This window comes from Neolamprologus brichardi, chromosome 9 (genome assembly GCF_056152115.1).
Source record: "Neolamprologus brichardi isolate AB-2024 chromosome 9, ASM5615211v1, whole genome shotgun sequence".
Taxonomy (NCBI): domain Eukaryota; kingdom Metazoa; phylum Chordata; class Actinopteri; order Cichliformes; family Cichlidae; genus Neolamprologus; species Neolamprologus brichardi.
In genome coordinates, this window is record NC_142112.1 from 20,398,032 (window position 1) to 20,415,546 (window position 17,515).

Here is a 17,515-nt window from a genome sequence, read left to right on the forward strand (position 1 = left end):
TACATTTAAATTTGTTTCATTGATTATTTGAATGTTGACTTGTTGTTAGATGTCTCCAAACTGACACTTTGGGGCGGTTAAGACATGAGGAGACGAAAATCCACCGACCTGAGGCTTTACAGATGGTGTGAAAGTGTTTTTATATATTTATTTAAAAATTATTATTTCTGATTATATTTAATACTCGCAGTTTAATAAATAATAACAAAGTATATAATAATAATAATAATAATAATAATAATAATAATAATAATAATAATACACCGATATAGGTGTGTGTGTGTGTGTGTGTGTGTGTGTGTGTGTGTGTGTGTGTGTGTGTGTGTGTGTGTGTGTGTGTGTCATTTTTACATTACTACATAGATGACGTGTCTGGAACAAAACCACAACTCTTTACAAATAAAGTGAGTAAAATCCGCGTGGTTGTTATCTCAAAAACGAACACACCGGTCTCTGTGCGTAGCAGCAGGATGGATTTCCGCTGCAGACCAGTCACATTCAGGGAAAAGCAACAAAACAAAGAGGATCGCTATGGAGTTTACGCAAGTTTGAATTGCTTGCGTTTTACGTGAGAACATTTGGCTATAAGCGATTAGAGGAAGTAGAAACAAATAACAACAAGGGTCTAGTGTGCCAAATACAAGTAAACCCGGGTTGTCCAAAGGACAAGGCGTGCAGTGGTCAGAATGTCTGATGAATCAAGCCTCGACTATCCATTCTTTCCTGCATCTCCCTAGGCCGGCCACGGTGCACAGTGTCTCGGGGACGTGAGCTATTCCCCGGGGACCCGGACTTCAGCGAGCCCTCTCCTATCCCCCAACCCACCCACCCCCACCCCCACCCCTCCCTTCACATCCGTGAAACTCCTCATGTTGCATGTATTAATGCTGTCATAGATAATCAGCAAGGGAGAGCGACTTTTTCTGTAAGAACACGTCAACGTGCGTATGTTGCATCTAAAGCAACCGCAAGGGTGCAGGTCAAATGACCCCCGTGCAGTGGAGCTGGACTTAAGGGAGCTAAAGAGATCGCGGGGGCTTCCAGTAAGACCCATTTTCAGTTATAGTTGCACAAAGGTATACAAAAAGACGGTTGCGTTGAGTTGCTCATCAGCTCACCAGCTAATATCCACATGCAATTGGTGCATTTAATGACAGTCTTCTGTGACTTATTAAACTAAAATATAGCCGACTTTATATTTACCCCCCCCCCCCCCCCCCCCCGCGCGCACACACACACACACACACACACACAGAGGGTATTATATTTTTGATTATCTCCATGGCTGTATTTCGCACAGTCGGTGTAATGCAAGCTATGAAATGAAAAGGGAGCAAACATCGTTTAACACGCACGATCTTGTTCCTGAGTCCAGCAGCACTACGTTGGTGGTTACGCACCACAGTCCCGGTCCTGCAGGGATATTGTGGATATGATGTTCTTAATCATTCAAATATTTAAGGATCTATAATAACAACGCCTACACGTGACACGCCGTTTGATGTAACACACTGGTAACATCGATGCTATTCAGCGCGCAGTGACAAGCCAGCAAATAAGCAAATAGGCTTAATATTTATGGAAACGAGTATGCCCAGTGCTGAGTTTGACCCCACCGCGCTGCAGCACCGGCAGCAGGAGCAGGAGGAACTGGTCACAAGGGACTCACGTGTTTTATAGATCACAAAGATGGAATATAACCCGGGGAGTATTGGAGAAAAAAATATGGCTCAGGGGCGAACATAATAGTCAGTCCATTCAGGCTAACTGTGGCCCGTTGCTATTTCAAACAATTAGTCCGTACTACAAGGTCACATTATTTGGTAACCCGTGTGTGTGTGTGTGTGTGTGTGTGTGTGTGTGTTTGGGCGGGGGTCCCATATCTGTGGCCGTGTGCGTGGAAAAAAGGTGTGCCGCTCTCAGATCCGCGGTGTTTTGTGTAGTTCTGCGCGTGCGTGCGCGTTCATTCTAATGAATTCTAATGTAGTTCGAGTGTGTGCGCGTATTTGCGTTTTTGACGCGCGTAAAGACAAACTGTGTATACTGTGCATTTTACAAGAAATACAAAGAAATCTCTAGAAACAAAAGGTGTTCGTTTTTTAATGAATAATCTCACAAAAGTCAGGGTGCACGCCCTCCCCCTCAAATAAGCTACTTGTTGATGGAAACATAACCAAAGCACATATTCGTGACGCAACAGCCTATTGCGTATTTAAAATGAAAATACGCAAAATTTATAGAATGATATCTTTCATAAGTGCTTCTATGTGCCTTGTTGAAAAACTAATTAAAATGGATCCGGTTTTGAAGAGTTATTATCAGTGTTAATATTACAAAACAAGGATTCTTAAATCATGTTGGAAAAGCAGCCCCGACCTGGCACTGTGATCACGCTCAAAAATCACGGTTCACATTTAAATACGGTACAATTTCACAGGAATTGCGTGACTCCGCAAAATTCACACGCACGCAGCTTAGACGGTTTAAATGGCTTCTGAAACGCTGGGAGCGCCGGTTCGTTTATTACGGTATCACCAGGCGGATGGACGCGAGCCTATGTGGTCTCAGCTGATAAGTAGGTCAGTCTATAGAAGGCCTACAACCTTGGGGAAGAAAAATCAGGAGAAAAGGCTCGAGCACGCTAAAGCAGTTAAGTTTGATGTTTACTGGTCAGGGGGGAAGCAGTGAGGGGGAAAAAAAGAGGCAAATTTCTTTGTTTAAGCAGCACGTCCGTAACGCACATCAGCCCGACTAACATAGCACGTGCTGACTGGAGTCATTTTTACCAACATGCAATCGATTGCATGCTACGGTTACATACATTCTGATGACGTCCGCGGGGGGAATTAGCACGATACATCCCGTCCTGTCATGATTATTTTCCGGTTCGGACTACTTACACCGGCTCTACACAAACTCAGCACTGGGCTGGATTTTCTGCAGCTCTTTATTTAGCTATCGAGGAAAAAATGTCACAACAGCATTATTTACTCAGACGGCGGAGACTGTGGGCACAGTTGTAAACTATTGTAATGGCAGGGTGCTGGAGGGGTAGGTGGGCGGGTGGGTGGGGATGGAATATCCATTTTTATTGCATCACCTGTCAGCGGCGTCCAATGGGCGTCGACTCCAGGGGCATTAATTGATGAAGGTGTCTCCAGACAGGCCCACCTCCTCTCTCTCTTCCTCTCTCTCTCTCCCTGTCATTTTATTTGTGGCTCAACCAGCATCCAGAATAGCAGCTGCATTTTAGCTCTTTCTGTTTCTCTCTGGATCTGATTCTCTCTCTCTCATTCTGCTTTCCCCCCACCCTCACAACCCCCTCTCTCCCTCCCTTTCTGTCGCTCTCTCTCCCTCCCTCCCTCTCTCTCTCTCTTCTAGCTATTTTATCCCTCTGGCTGAGGCAGTGGTGTACACCTACCCCTCGTCCTGCTGCCGACCAGAGGGGAGTGGAGTCGGCAGAGGCAGGTAGCAGCCCCGGCTTGGTGGACGCATCCGTCGCATTCCTCCACCACCATGCCGGACCCGGGGCAAGAAGCAAGGAGTGGATGCTGTCGGCTCATTCAATCTATTAGACAGGGGCAGCTCCATTTAACTCCGCATGTCAAAGTTTGCATTTTCATTACGCAGCAGTGTGGCTGGATTATAGGTGTGAGCAGGATGCCTTGAGCTCGCTAACCTATGCCACTCACTGGTGAATCCACAGTATACTGAGGCTGACTACATGGAGTAATAGATTCTAGTGGATACACACAAATCATGGGAGACCTGGAGTGTGGCTTTGAGGAAATGCAAGGAGTGAGGCTGGGATACCTGCTCATCCAAGGCAAGCAAATGTTTGCTTTGTCCCAGGTCTTCACCGACCTGCTGAAGAACATCCCTCGGACCACGGTGCACAAGCGCATGGACTACCTGAAAGTGAAGAAGCACCAGTGCGACCTGGAAGAGCTACGGAAGCTCAAAGCAATAAACTCTATAGCTTTCCACGCTGCCAAATGCACTCTCATATCGCGGGAGGACGTGGAGGCTCTGTATTTCTCCTGCAAGACGGAGCGGGTGTTGAAGTCCAACAAAAGGAAAGCGAAAGCGGCGTGCTCCCCCGGGGATGAGGACGAGTCCTCGGGGTTCCTCCGTGCTGACGGCGAGCTGTGGAGGGAAAAAGTTTGGTTTAGTTTGCAGCACGGCGTCCCGGAGACTCTCACACTCCACGGCAAAGTGGGCAGGAAGAGGGAGCTGACTCCTTGCCTTACCGACTCCAAACTACCTCAGTTTTATCACAAAACGCACGGGCGGGATTGCCGTTCGGCGACCAAGTCCAGTTACAAACACTTTAAAAACTATGAAACAGCGAAAATAACAGGGAACCGCGTCACTTTGAGCCAAAGGCACTCGTTTTTCCGGAGCGCGGTGAGCCGGCAGCCGGTGGTGCTTCAGTCCGCCATAGCTGCTCAGTCCAGGCTCTCTCGCTCAGCCGGCGACCTACTTCACAAAAGGAAGAGGAGGCGCGAGGGGGGCGGCGGGAGGGACAGCGCGAGGCACTCGTGGAGCAGAAGCAGGCACGCGCACCACCACGCACCGCCGGTGCTGCTCGTGCAACCCAAATCGTCTGGAAGTCACGGGACTTCTTTCGGTGCTTTTCACCTCGGTCCAGATTTTTATCTCGACCCCCGACCCCACCACCATCACCACCACCAACATCATCATCATCACCACCACCACCACCACGAGCCAACTTTCCCGGAGAGTTACAGCAGCGACACCGAGTCCAGCACCTACTCGGAACGGGCTTACCCCGACTGGGACTTCGGCTCTGGCTTTTCCACCAGCAGCAACTCCGCCAGTTCGGAAGAAGAAGAGGACGGCGAGGAAGAAGATGACACTCAGTCGGAGAGTTCAGAGGTCAGCTCAGAGGAGGAGGAGGAGGAGGAAGAGAGCTCCTCTCAGTCCGACTCCAGCTCAGTTTCGAGCCGTGTTTCGGTTCAGAGCATCCGATTCAGACGGGCGCGGGTCGGATCGCTTGCCAAAAGTCTCAACACCAGCAAAGCACCTTTGGTCCTGCAGCCTACGTTTCACTATAACAACCCAGTGCAGCACGAAAAAGAGCACAAGACCCTCGGACATGTTGCTGCTTCGCAATCACGGGACAGGAGACAGGACAAACTTCAGAAATGTGAATTCACATGCAGAGAGACAGAGCAGGACTCGGGACCCTCGCAGCCCCAAAACTTTAACTCAGCTTCTGTGGGGGAGAGCTTTTTCAGCGAGTCTAAAAGGGAAAATCCCGACCAGGCCGACACTGTGGATGAGCTCATCACATATTCACCGGGACCCAACCGGAATAAGGCCTCTCACCCTTCACGCAGGACACAGGGGCATCCCATGAAATGCCCCCCGGGACTGAGGGCTCAGTATGACCACAAGAAAGAGGCCAAGCAGACCCAGAAATGTGTGGACAAGAGGGATGCGAAAGCGATCGCCAGCCCAAGTCAACCCACTCCACTGAAAAAAATAAAGACCGAGTCGGAGGAGCCCTCTGTGACCGCCACCTCCTCTTCGGACAGGACAGTCAGGACGCCGCCGTTCAGTCTCCACAATGTGAAAGTTAAAGTGGAGGATAGCTGTGATGAGTATGAATACCAGAGCCAGGCCACTGTAGCTAAATGCAAAGGAGATAAAACAGAGAGCAACAATGGCCACTATCCCAGCGGAGCCATAAAACAAGGAGATTTTTCCAACAGTGGGATTAAAGCCACAGAGAAGAGCCTCGATGTGGCCCTCAGGTCCCCCTGTGGTCCTCAGGAATGCAGGAGTAGTCAAGACGCCCCGTGTATCGAGGAGGGGGAGCACAGGCACAAAAACTGCAGGGCTCCGGTGCAGGGGAGTAAGAAACCCAGAGTTTCCAGGACGCAAACAAAACAAAACCTATCCAGGGTCCACAAGGCGGCCTCGTCTTCGTCGTCGTCGTCCTCCTCTTCTTCTTCTTCTTCTTGTTCTCATCCCGTGGGGCGCGAGGAGGCATCCACGGAGGATTTACCGAGCAGACGCAAACGCAGCAACGTGAACACTGTAGCATCGCCTGCAAAAATGCCTTTCAGCCTAATGGCAAATTTCCCATCCCCGCCGTCGCTGATTGTTGGCAGCGACGGGGATTTGTGCCCCGCTTACTCCCTGAACTCGCTGAGGGGCCCCGGGCCTCCCCCTCCGTCCCACCCCGTGTGGAGGTGGCAGCCAGGCGGCCAGATTCTCCCTCCCCCACACGTTCACAGAACTAGGAAATAGACGGCGGAGCTGTTTTTTAAAGCAAAAAAAAAAAAGCCCTGAAAAAGCCCTCACCATTTCCAACCCAAACGTAGCCCGAGTCTTAAGTCTTGCTCGCAACTTTATCGGTGTTGTTTCTTTTCTGTCCCCCTTTTTCTCTCCTGAGAATGGATTTACATTCCGCTTTGTTTTCAAGCTCGATCGAGGAAAACCCACAAGATTCCCCCCTTTTCGGAGCCTCTGAAAACGCCCACAGGACTGTGAGACACCGCTCGTGGATATAAGATTTTTTTAAAAAAACTTGTGTTAAAATAAGCTATCCTAAGCAATATCTATTCTCAATGGTGTGTTCACGCGACTGTATGTGTGTGTGTGTGTGTGTGTGTGTGTGTGTGTGTGCGTGTGTGTGTGTGTGTGTGTGTGTGTGTGTGTGTGTGTGTGTGTGTGTGTGTGTGTGTGTGTGAACTCGAATGTTTCTTGTTCGCTTTTCTAATTTGCTCGACCTGTTGGATTGTATGGTGCCGGGTTTCAGTGGTTTGTGCTTTGTCTGAAAGAAGGAAGGGGGATAAAAAAAATCACAGCATTCCTTGGGACGAGGCTACTTTAAAAAAGAAAAAAACTTGTTAGGATTGAGGAGTAAACTTGACTAAGCAAATCATAAAATAATAATAATTATAATAATATAAAAATCAGGGTTTCCCATTCTGTGCCACTTGGTATATTTTATATATATCAGCGCTGTCTTTCCTCTGGCGTGCTAACCAGCTTGGCCACAAACATCCATGTGCCCAAATATTCAGTTTCAGACATGTATACAAGAAAAGCTCAGTTAATGTAGACATGTATACAAGAAAAGCTCAGTTAATGTCTGGTCATATGCTCACGGTTAAGCCTTTATTAGATTTGACATAAATTTATTCTCGGTGGTTGTGGGATTTCTTTTATTATTATTATTGTTGGTGTTATTATTTAAAATGATTATTTTTCTAAGGGTGGTTGTATTCTGGTTTTCAGTCATGTTTTTATTTCTGCGGACTATTTCCTGGTTTGCAAGCGTGTGACTGCACATACGCAGGCCCAAACACAACGCGGGCCTTGTATACAGACAATCAAAAAAAAAAAAAAAAACAGAAAGAATTTTTTTTGAATGAATAAGGCTCCTTTATGAGGTCTCACGACAGACTCGACAGATTTGTGTCCCTCTAGGTCCACATGGCCTCGGCTTCCTCTGGACGCAATAAGAAGTTGTGCCGGGGAGAGTGCGCGCGCGTGGTGAACATGTAAATAATTCAAGAAAATATAAAATGCAGACAAAATGGGATGTGATTTAGTGATAATGGGAGGGGAGGGGGAGTGGAGGGGGAGGCACCAAGAAAGAAAAGAAAAACGAAAAAAAGAATCTGCGTGAAAACACCTTCTAGCCACTAATAAGAAACAATGCGACCAAGCACATGAGAGGGGCTTAAATGCATTGCATTTTGAATGTGTTTAGGTTGTTTTTCAGCTTTAGGGATTTCTAACAAACGTGAAATTACGCGCGAGAGCTGTTGATGCAGAAAGGGATAGCCCCCACCGCCGGAAGATTGACTGTTTGATTTAGGGTTAAATATTTTAATATTTACAATTCAGCCATGTGCGACCGAACCATCCAAATGCTGATTTTCTCATCCCTCATTCTCAGTCTCGTTGTTCTTAAAGATGAAAGAAAAACACAGTTCTTTACTATCATTGGGTGCCTTCCTTATAGGGAAGGCAGAAATGCAATCAGGTTCTCTGAAATCTCGCTTCCTTTTTATTTCCTAAACGCATCATCATCATCATCATCATCATCTCACCGTTCTGAATGTAGCCTGTTTTTTTTTTAATATGGCCGCTCTCGGAGTAGTAGCAGGCTATCCCAGACCTGTTTAATGTAGCCCCCACCCATAGCAGTACCAACTCCGACTCGAGCCTACACGCCTTTAAATCAAGTGGTCGAGAAGCACCTACACGTATAGGCATTTTAAGTGAATGTGTGGATGTTTTTAATGGCAGTTGCAGGACGCGCTCTGCTAATTGGTGTGCTTTTCTGTCCGCGACAAAGAGAGGCCCCAGCTTATAGGGTGAGCCAGATCACAACAAACCCAAAGCCCCGTGAATGATGTCAGCCTCCTCCACAAGCACAGCAAAGGGCGCATTCATTCAGAGGATTGTAGAAACTATGTAATACGTGATTGTATAGAGAGAGAGAGAGAGAGAGAGAGAGAGAGAGAGAGGAAAAAAAGAGAAGAAAAAATGTACAAAAAGTGCGTTTCACTCTGCCTGCACCATTGTGGATACATGTGGTAGATGTTTAGCCATGTGATTAAAGCGCCACTCTGACTGAACTCACCGTGAGCCTTATGTCTGAGGCTGAGAGACAATTCGGACTTGAACTCATATCCCCTACAAGCTTGTAAAAAAAATGAAAAGAAAAATGTCTAGTTTAGAAGCTACACAACACGAGCTCGTGTTTGTGCAGGCTAGCAGTAAAAACGGAGGGGGTTGCGATGGGTTTGGAGTGTAGTGGTGGTGTTGGTGTCGATGGTGGAGGAGGGGGGGGGGGGGGTAGCTGTGTTGCAAGAGTGAAGCTTTCAACCTTTAATCCGCATGTCAAAAGCATAGGTTGCACGGCATAGGAGGAAGAGGAATCGCCTGCGCCGTGGAGTTGCGCTGGCTTTAGGCCCCCCTCTCCTGACGCACCAGCCTATTCTCACAGTGCACGGCTGAGGGGGGGCGGAGGTGGTTAGAATGGCCTGTTGGGAGGGCCTTTCCGCCGTTAAGACAAACAGCTCTCTGACAGTGACGCTAACAATGTAAACAATTGCATCGCACAGCAACTACAAGCTTCATGCTCTCTCCCTCCATACTCCTCATGTTACCCACTTCCCTGCCCTCCATTCATTTACTTTTTGATTTTAACTTTTTTTTTTTTTTTCTTTGGATACAATACTTGAGGTCAGGTTTTTTGACACGGAATTTGAAGTCACTGGTTGTTTATATGAAACTGAATATTTATTTTTGTGAATTTTATGGGGTTTCCTGTATATTGATTGATTTTTTTTTTCATTCTTCTTGTGAATATACATGAGAAAACTGCACTCGAAATAGAAACTTGAACGGTGGATTTCTGAAGCACTTTCCCTTTCTTCTTTTTTAAATGATAAAGCATTCATTAAACGGGACTGAGTGTAATTGTCGGGCTCCTTCTCCTTCTTTTGAGATGGGTAATCGTTTTTTGTTTTGGTGTGTGTGTTTGTGTGTGTGTGTGTGTGTGTGTGTGTGTGTGTGTGTGTGTGTGTGTGTGTGTGTGTGTGTGTGTGTGTGTGTGTGATGAGAGAGTTCTAAATGCCATTAAAGAATGGTATTTAAAATACACAAAGATTGCCACTTATTTTATATATGGAAAGCAGCTCATTTTCACCTTTAATATTTCTTTACGTGACTTTGTTATAAAATATCCACAGCCTCTTAGTGTATTCTAAATTGCCCATCCAAGTCTCCCATTAGTTAAAACTCAATAAATAAATAGATAAAAAAAGACAGATAGGTGGGTATTCCTTGGGCAAGACTTTAAGGTTAGAAGGGAATTGACCCCAAATAGATCTACAGTGTCGCTATCTCCATAATGTGGGCATCGTAACAATAGTACTGGCGATGGCTAAGGGCAAATTTCCTTCAAAGAAGGCCACATGTTGTGCCTTCAGTTTGGTTAAGCTCTTACAGTAGTAAGGGATTCCCTTTTGGATTTTAGAGGGATGTGGGACGGGAGAAGTGGTAGGCCTCCGGTGTCTGCAATAACAACAAGAGGCAAACCGCAGACATTTACGCATGCAGCATTTCCAACCGCTGCGCGTGAGGTGGTTCCATATATATATATATATATGAATATATAAAAAATACATATATATATATATATATATATATATATATATATATATATATATATATATAGAGAGAGAGAGAGAGAGAGAGAGAGAGAGAGAGAGAGCTTTGCTGTAGTTTATATGCATCAGTAGTTTGCAGTAGCATGAATTTCCTGTGAGCGCAGACAGTCTGCATTTCTTACAACATTCGTGAGTCCTGGGTGTGATAGAATAACTGGGGGAAAACCAATAAAACAACTAACAATTTAACACCATGCTGTTACCAAAGGGAATGAAAATAGAAACCCTACTAAAACTCCGAGTCTCCAACTTTTAAGTGCAGTGTGACGTATTTGACGCGACGTTTCCCTGAGTAATGGCACTCTGCGATATAATGTCCAGGCCAAAGTCGCAAGGAAGTTAGGGGGAACCGGGGCTAGCAGGTTTTCTGGCCCGGCCAGTTGGGCTCCTGCCGCCAGAGCCCGGAGAGGCGATACTAGGAGTAGAGACAGGCCATTATGCTGTTGCTGCTGCTGCTGGCATTTCAGGGTTAAATTCCTGCGCGGATTGGGAATCACTAGACTGTAACTTCTATAGAATAACAATAGAAACCATACATGAAAAGAACAAAACCAGCCTCAATACAATAAGTGTTTCCTTTAGAGGAAAAAAAAAGGAAGAAGGAAAAGAAAACAATTGTTTCCCCAAAGCTGGACTAATACACTCCAAATTATATTTGTCTTTGGCTGCTTGTTCGGGAAACGAAGTTATGGGTAGTGTTGACAGAAACATGGCGCGTTGTAGGGTCAGCACTTTGCATTGATCTTTGAGATCTTTAAATACATGGTCCCGATAAAAGCTGTCAGGAGGTTTTTATGTGGAATCTCTCAACTGTAAAACATTTGCCTGCCACTCTTCTCATTGCACGAGGTCGCTCAAGAATGGCAAAATGTGTAGATGTGAAATAAGGACAAACAGTCGATTTGAAGTTTAATAGTTTGGTGGCAACTTGGAGAAAATGTGGAAATAAGTCTTTGTTGTAGGATTGCAGTTCACAGATGATTTCTGAGCAGCTCTCTCTCTCTCTCAGTCTCTCTCTCCCCCTTTCTCGCTCTCTGTGAGTGAATGAATCTGTGACATGTGTTTTGTGTGAAAGCGGGAGAGTCTCTGGGAGCAAAGGAGCCCTCGGAAAAGGCTCTGCAGGATAGAACCGCTTCAAACTTCGGTGAAAGCAAGAGACTGCAAGCGCACTCTTTGCTCTTCTGGTAATGCACCGTGCACCGGAGAACTGCTGGTGCTGCCGGTGCACGCGCACGGCGATGACCTGCTGCCACGGATAACGGTGAAACGGTTAATGCAAAAAAGTAAACATCGTTAACTCCAGCAGTGGAAAAACCTGAAGATTAAAAAATAACAAAAAAACTTTTAATAAAATGACAAAAGTTGTGCTTCTTTTTTTTTTTTTTGGAAAGGAAATGGATGATAAACACTTTTCGTTTGATGCCCAGTGATGCAGTAGATCCGTATATCACACGGACACGTATCTAAACACACACTGTAAGACACTGAACAGCGTCATCGTTTAGATTATCATAGCAGTACAGTCTGCGCTATGCTTTGGGATTCTGATAACACCGAAGGCTTTACAGTGTGTGTGTGTGTGTGTGTGTGTGTATTCTCTTAAACCACACTGTTACGCTAACGGCGTGCAGTATAGAGGGATTGAATGCAATAATTAGAGCCAATAGGAAGAAATGATTATTCTCATTAATATTCAGGTCTGTGATGTCACAGTAAATGCTTAATTGGTTAACTGCGGTGAAGCACCACGTGTTACTACCACGGCCTCCCCGCGTGAGTTTCTACTTTATGGGTAAAAACCAAGTTTCTCCGTCTAAAAAGTCGTGGTTTGAGATGGCTTCCCCGCATGACCACCACAGATTTTTTCTTTATTTTGATTTGTAAAAGTCAGATACAAGCAACTGCTTGTATCTGTAGCAACTGTGAAATAGGATGATGACCAAAGAAAACCTTATGTTCCAGGATTTCTTGAAATCCCTACTTGCATATATGCTTAGATATTCCTATTTAGATATATAACTATATACAACTGTATCACCTCAGCACAACTCCCACAATCTTTCTGTTTACCACTCTTGGTAATCCCCCCCCCCCCCCCCCCCTTTTTTTTTAAGCGACTGCTTAATTATTAGTATGGCTAGAAATTAAAACTCCCACAAACTAAAATCAAGTAGTACAAAGGTCAGAAGTTCTTACATTATTAATACTAAAAAATAATTTTTTTAAACAACAAAAAACACTTCATCAGCTTTTCGCGTTCAGACAGCTGAACTGTGTGTGTGTGTGTGTGTGTGTGTGTGTGCCTTCTGCATGATATTCCCCTTCATTAACATCTCCCCCATTCCTTTCAATTGAACCGCGATCGTGTCTTAACGCGAAGGAGGAAACAGCGCTGCTCTCCCGGGGGTTTGCCTGGGATCCCACTGCACAGACCCGGGGTCAGAGAAGAAGACAGCGGCCTGTGTGGGGAAGAGATGGGAAGTAAATTGCTGCAACTTTATATATTATTATTATTATTATTATTATTATTATTATTATTATTATTATTATTGTTAATATTATTATTATTTAAAAAAAATCTCCTTATACAGCCGTATAAATTAAATTTAAATGCTTCTGACTTAATGACCGAGCCTGAAGCGCTGGAAGCAAGTTTAGAAAAGACACAGGGAGTCCAAAGAGCTGGAGTCTGGTGGATTTCCCTGGCCAGGGGGACTGGTGGGTGGGTGGGTGATGGAGAGGAGGTCGGGGAAAAGCAGCGCCAGAGGGCTTCTGCTCCGTCATGGAGCTCAACTCCATTTGTAAGGGCTTTTCTGGGGACAGGAGAGACAGAGTCAGCCCAGTGCTGAACTTTTAACGCACAATCCAATCAGTTATCAACGAGGCAATGACGTGCGCTGACCTCGAGTCACAGCTATGAACCAAGATGGGACCGAGAGTGTTAGGAAGTCTGATCAGAAACAGTCCTGTTGTACTTCATCAATTAACAAGTTTTCCCTCCCCTGGCCTATAGCTCTGCTTACACCATATTCTTAATGTTAGTTTTTTTTTAAAAAATGAATAATTTATTAAGGTTGGCTGATCTGACTGGCTGATCATTCACGAAACTACACGAAGAATTTAAAGTGTCTTTTCTTCTTCTGATTTCTGTGGCGACAATTTTGGTCGTGAAAAATATGCAAAAATTTGGTTTATGGTCACACATTAAAAGGAAATAAAAAAAAACAAAGAAAAAGAAAAAACTCCAGCCAGTGTGACAGAAATTCTTGCTTTTCGTTGAAAATAACAATGAAGGCGCCCCTCAGCTAAAAAGGATATCAGGTATACGAACAAATCACCATTCAAGGTCTGAAAGTTGAATTCCAGTTGCTCATTGTCAAAACTTGCCTAATCCCATTACATGAATGATTGAACACGTGCCATGTTGGAGCATGTTTAGGGTATTATTATTATTTTTTATTAATATCATTATTAGTAGTAGTATTTTGCCATGAAACCATGCTCCTGAACAAAATGGATTTAAAGCCCCAGATCAGCTGATTAAAATGTTCCACGCTCTGAAAGCTAATATCTGGACACTGCCCCCTCTATAACACGACGGGTCAGCTGAGAACATTGCACACTATAGAAGGATTTGAACACGGCCACATGCAGCAGTGACCTTTGACCTCTCCCTCCCGCTCCCCTTCATACCAGCGAGTTGGGAACCCGACAGGCTGGATAAAAGCCACCAACACAAACAAACACACGCACTTTAATATGCCCACAACACTGATGGGAAAAGAAAAGAAAAAAGTCTACCAGTGGCCTGCATGCATTCAGGCCACTGCTTGTTGACTATCGATTATTAGTACGTCAGTGTCATTTCTCTCTGCCTGAGTCGACAGATATCATCGCCAATAGGAGCCTATTTGTCAAACATGAGACAGATGAAGAGCCCGGGCTTTTCTTCAGTGCTGCAGGGCGCGGAGGAGGCAGAGGACATAACGTGACAAAAGCAGATTTGACTGGATGAGTTTCCTTTCTTCTCCCAGTCAAGTGATTTTTTTCTTTATTGGGCGGTTGAGAAATATAATAGGATGTTTTTTGGGGAGGTGTGGGAGGCAGTGTGGGCCTTTGTCAGGTAAGGTTTCAAGACCCCCCCCCCCCCCCCTTCTTTATATCGAGTGAGTATTTGGAGACAACATGGGAAGAAAGAGGGATTCAGTTAGGAATAATTTCTGTGGTTAGTAAGAAGCTTTTCCAAATGTACAAACCAAACTAAGCGGACATATATGTAGTCGTTGTATTTGGTATTGCTTATTAACACATGCTGTTTGATTATGTTCATTATGACAAACAGAGACTTTAATTGCTGCCTTTTCTTCTTTTAGCTTTCGTGACTCTGCCAAGATTTTAATAATTGCTACTGCGCTTTCTTTAATTCCCCCACAGCATATAATACACTAAATACATTAATAGACAAAATATCAAATTGTTTCTGTTTTCTTTTTGTTGCTTTTATTTATTTATTTATTTTTTGGGGGTAAATCCTACCAAAGCTAATTTCCTGAACGTTGCTTCTGTATTCTCAAACACAGAGGATCGCTCCTGGTAATCCAGCTTTGATAAGATCTGTGCCTTACACTGGATCCTCGCTTATGATTTGGCACGACTGAAACTTGTTTGCACAACGTAATGTGAGCCTGGGGAGATCTTTCCTCACTAGACCCACAGCGCGCGTCAAATAGCTTTTTAATACGCTTGTTTAACTTATAACTTTAAACATATGTGCTTCAAAAAGAGGAAACAAGTATTAAATATGAATACATCACTGAGATCTAAAATAAACCAGGGCTCTGGTTTCCTGCTGCTTAATTGCCTAAATCATTTCTGTTTGTGTCACCATTTATTTATTTTTTAATGTATTTGCTTGTTGGTTACTTTCCTGCAGGCACCTGTTCACTCTCACATGTTTGTTCCCAGCACTGCCAGGACGGTGTATGCCACGTTTGAACTGTGGACGTGTTTAAAGTGCCTTTAAACAAGCTGTGCCCGCAAAGGCAAGAATCAAATAGTGTTCTGCTTTTCGAATCGCCAGATGAACAGATGTGGGGAGAGAGAAAAAAAAATACAGAAAAAATAAAGACAAAACATCAGCCGATCGGGAAGAGACGGAGGTCCAGTGTCTCGTTCATTCATTAATCATCACCAAAACAATCACATGTATTGATATGATGACGTTGGACTTCATTAGATCTTATGAATAAAGTCAGTGTGTACAAAACGCTTAATCATGAATGATCCATCCAATTTACGCCACTGTGTTCGCCTGTATTTAATAGAAAAGAGGTCAACAAGCGGAGTTAAAAAAAATTTCTGTGAAGTAAAAATACACCCCAGTGCTACAGGGGTCATGAATTTCCTCACTTTTTTGTGTTTTTCTTGATATTTGTCTATTTATTATTTTGGTTGATGAGCGAGTCTCTTTACCTCTTGCGCAAAATCATTGCCTTCATCGCCTGATCTGCTCACCTTGGCATGTTTTCAACGACAACATGTCACAGGCCTGACATCATAAATAAATAAGGATCAAATTATCATCTTTTCCTCCTCTTTTTTTCCTTTGAATCTCTGTCATTTTCTGTGTAAATGTGAGCCACTGTGGCTAACATTTAGAAATATTTCACTCAAGCAAACATGGCGAATTGGGAAGCACTGTGGCCACACCTGAGCCCCCTTCAACCTACAACAGGCTGGCTCACAAATTGCTTAATTTAATGAATGATCTGTGGTCTGGTTTCCATTTCAGGAAAATATACTGGCGGGGGGAAATCCTTGACTCAGTCAGGGCAGCTTTCTCAAACTTAAATTGATTAAAAAAGAAAAGGAAAAGAAAAAAAGCACAGTTGTTGTATCTGCTATAACAAAAGTCACTGGAGTCTGTTGAGTGCAGGCCTTTTTGAATCCTAAAGATTTATAAACTAGAATATTTAATGCAATTTGATGAAAGTCTAGCCAAATTATGGGCTGTCCTGGGTTAATATTCCTCTATAAAATGAGAAATAAAATGGCTACAAAAAAGGAAGCGCAAAGAACCAGGCAACCACTGTCAGGTCTATATTTGGGAGAACTAAGCAGGAAACATCATTTAGAGCTAGAAGCAGTGCTTCGACTGTCTCCTCTCACCACACGATAACGTAATACTATTTTTTATGAGCTTTGAACACCCGGAAAGAAAGTCTGACATTATCATGGGGTGATCTGCTCTGTTATGCAGTTTCATTGCGCACTGCCTTCAAATGAATGCGCTCAGTTGTGCGCAAATTTAAAAGAAAAAGAAAAAAGAAAAAAGTGACTGAGTTGTCATCCCTCCTCCGCACCCCTAACCCAACATCACTGAGACACAATCTATTTTCATCATCGCTCCACCTCGAGAGGCTCCAGTCTCCCGGAGTCAGCCGTGCTATTTTCTCCGCTCCGTGTCCTCCTCGGTGGGGGCGCAAAGCTGCAGCCGCTTACATAACGCTTCGCCCGTTCAGGAGGACTCTCCGTTACACGGCCGGTCCTCGAGAATATTTCGTTTTCTGATCAAGTGTTAAATGTTTCGCAGGGAAGGGAAGGCACGTGAATAACGAATGAAAAAAGGGGGCGGGAGGGTTCCCGATTCACCCGGGTCTACAGCGGGGTATTACGCAGCGTCGCCACCACTGATTTTTAGGGTTTGATTCGAAAAATGTGTCTCAGTGTGTGATCAGTGGGGACTCTTGGGTCTTCAGAGGTGCACGAGGAGGAGGAGGGGAGGTGGCCAAAGCATAAAGCATGTAACACGTTTTCGTTGCAGCTTAATTAATTCACGTGAATCAACCCCACTTCGATTTGAAGATCCCAAATTAAGCTTCACCCGCGGAGCTGCTTCACTATCACACACAGCTCACTCATTAATATAAAGTACCACAGGTTGGGTTTTGTTTTGTTTTGTTGTTTTTTGGGGGGTGGAATAAGATAAGCCAAAATTAGTTCCGGTTTCTAGGGTTCCACGTGCATGCCTCCGTGATGTGTTAACGGTGCAAAAACTTCTGGGGACCCCTGAGTGACGAGATGAAACGAAATCGCAGAACAAAGTGCGCGTTTTCAGTATGAAAATACTCTGAGAGAAATGTGTTTGATTCCTCCACTCATGGAGAGATGGCACGGTCTGACAGCGCCCCCTGCCGCTAACTTCAAGCCCTGGGAATTGCTCTTAAAGGGGATGTCGAACAAACCGGAAGAGCTTTTTAAGGTGGACCGGCGGAGTTAGCTACACGACGCAG

At 44.6% G+C, this 17,515-nt stretch overlaps 1 protein-coding gene across 1 annotated transcript; it reads left to right on the forward strand.

The window, feature by feature from the left end:
• Nucleotides 1–3,224: 3,224 nt before the first annotated feature.
• skida1 (SKI/DACH domain containing 1) lies at nt 3,225–6,359 on the forward strand. Its single transcript, XM_006794661.3, has one exon. The coding sequence runs from the start codon at nt 3,760–3,762 to the stop codon at nt 6,277–6,279; it is 2,520 nt and encodes an 839-aa protein (XP_006794724.1). The 5' UTR covers nt 3,225–3,759; the 3' UTR covers nt 6,280–6,359.
• The last annotated feature ends 11,156 nt before the right edge of the window (nt 6,360–17,515 follow it).

Coding starts and splice junctions, on each gene's coding strand:
- skida1 (XM_006794661.3), top strand. CDS start 3,760: ATGGGAGACCTGGAGTGTGGCTTTGAGGAAATGCAAGGAGTGAGGCTG.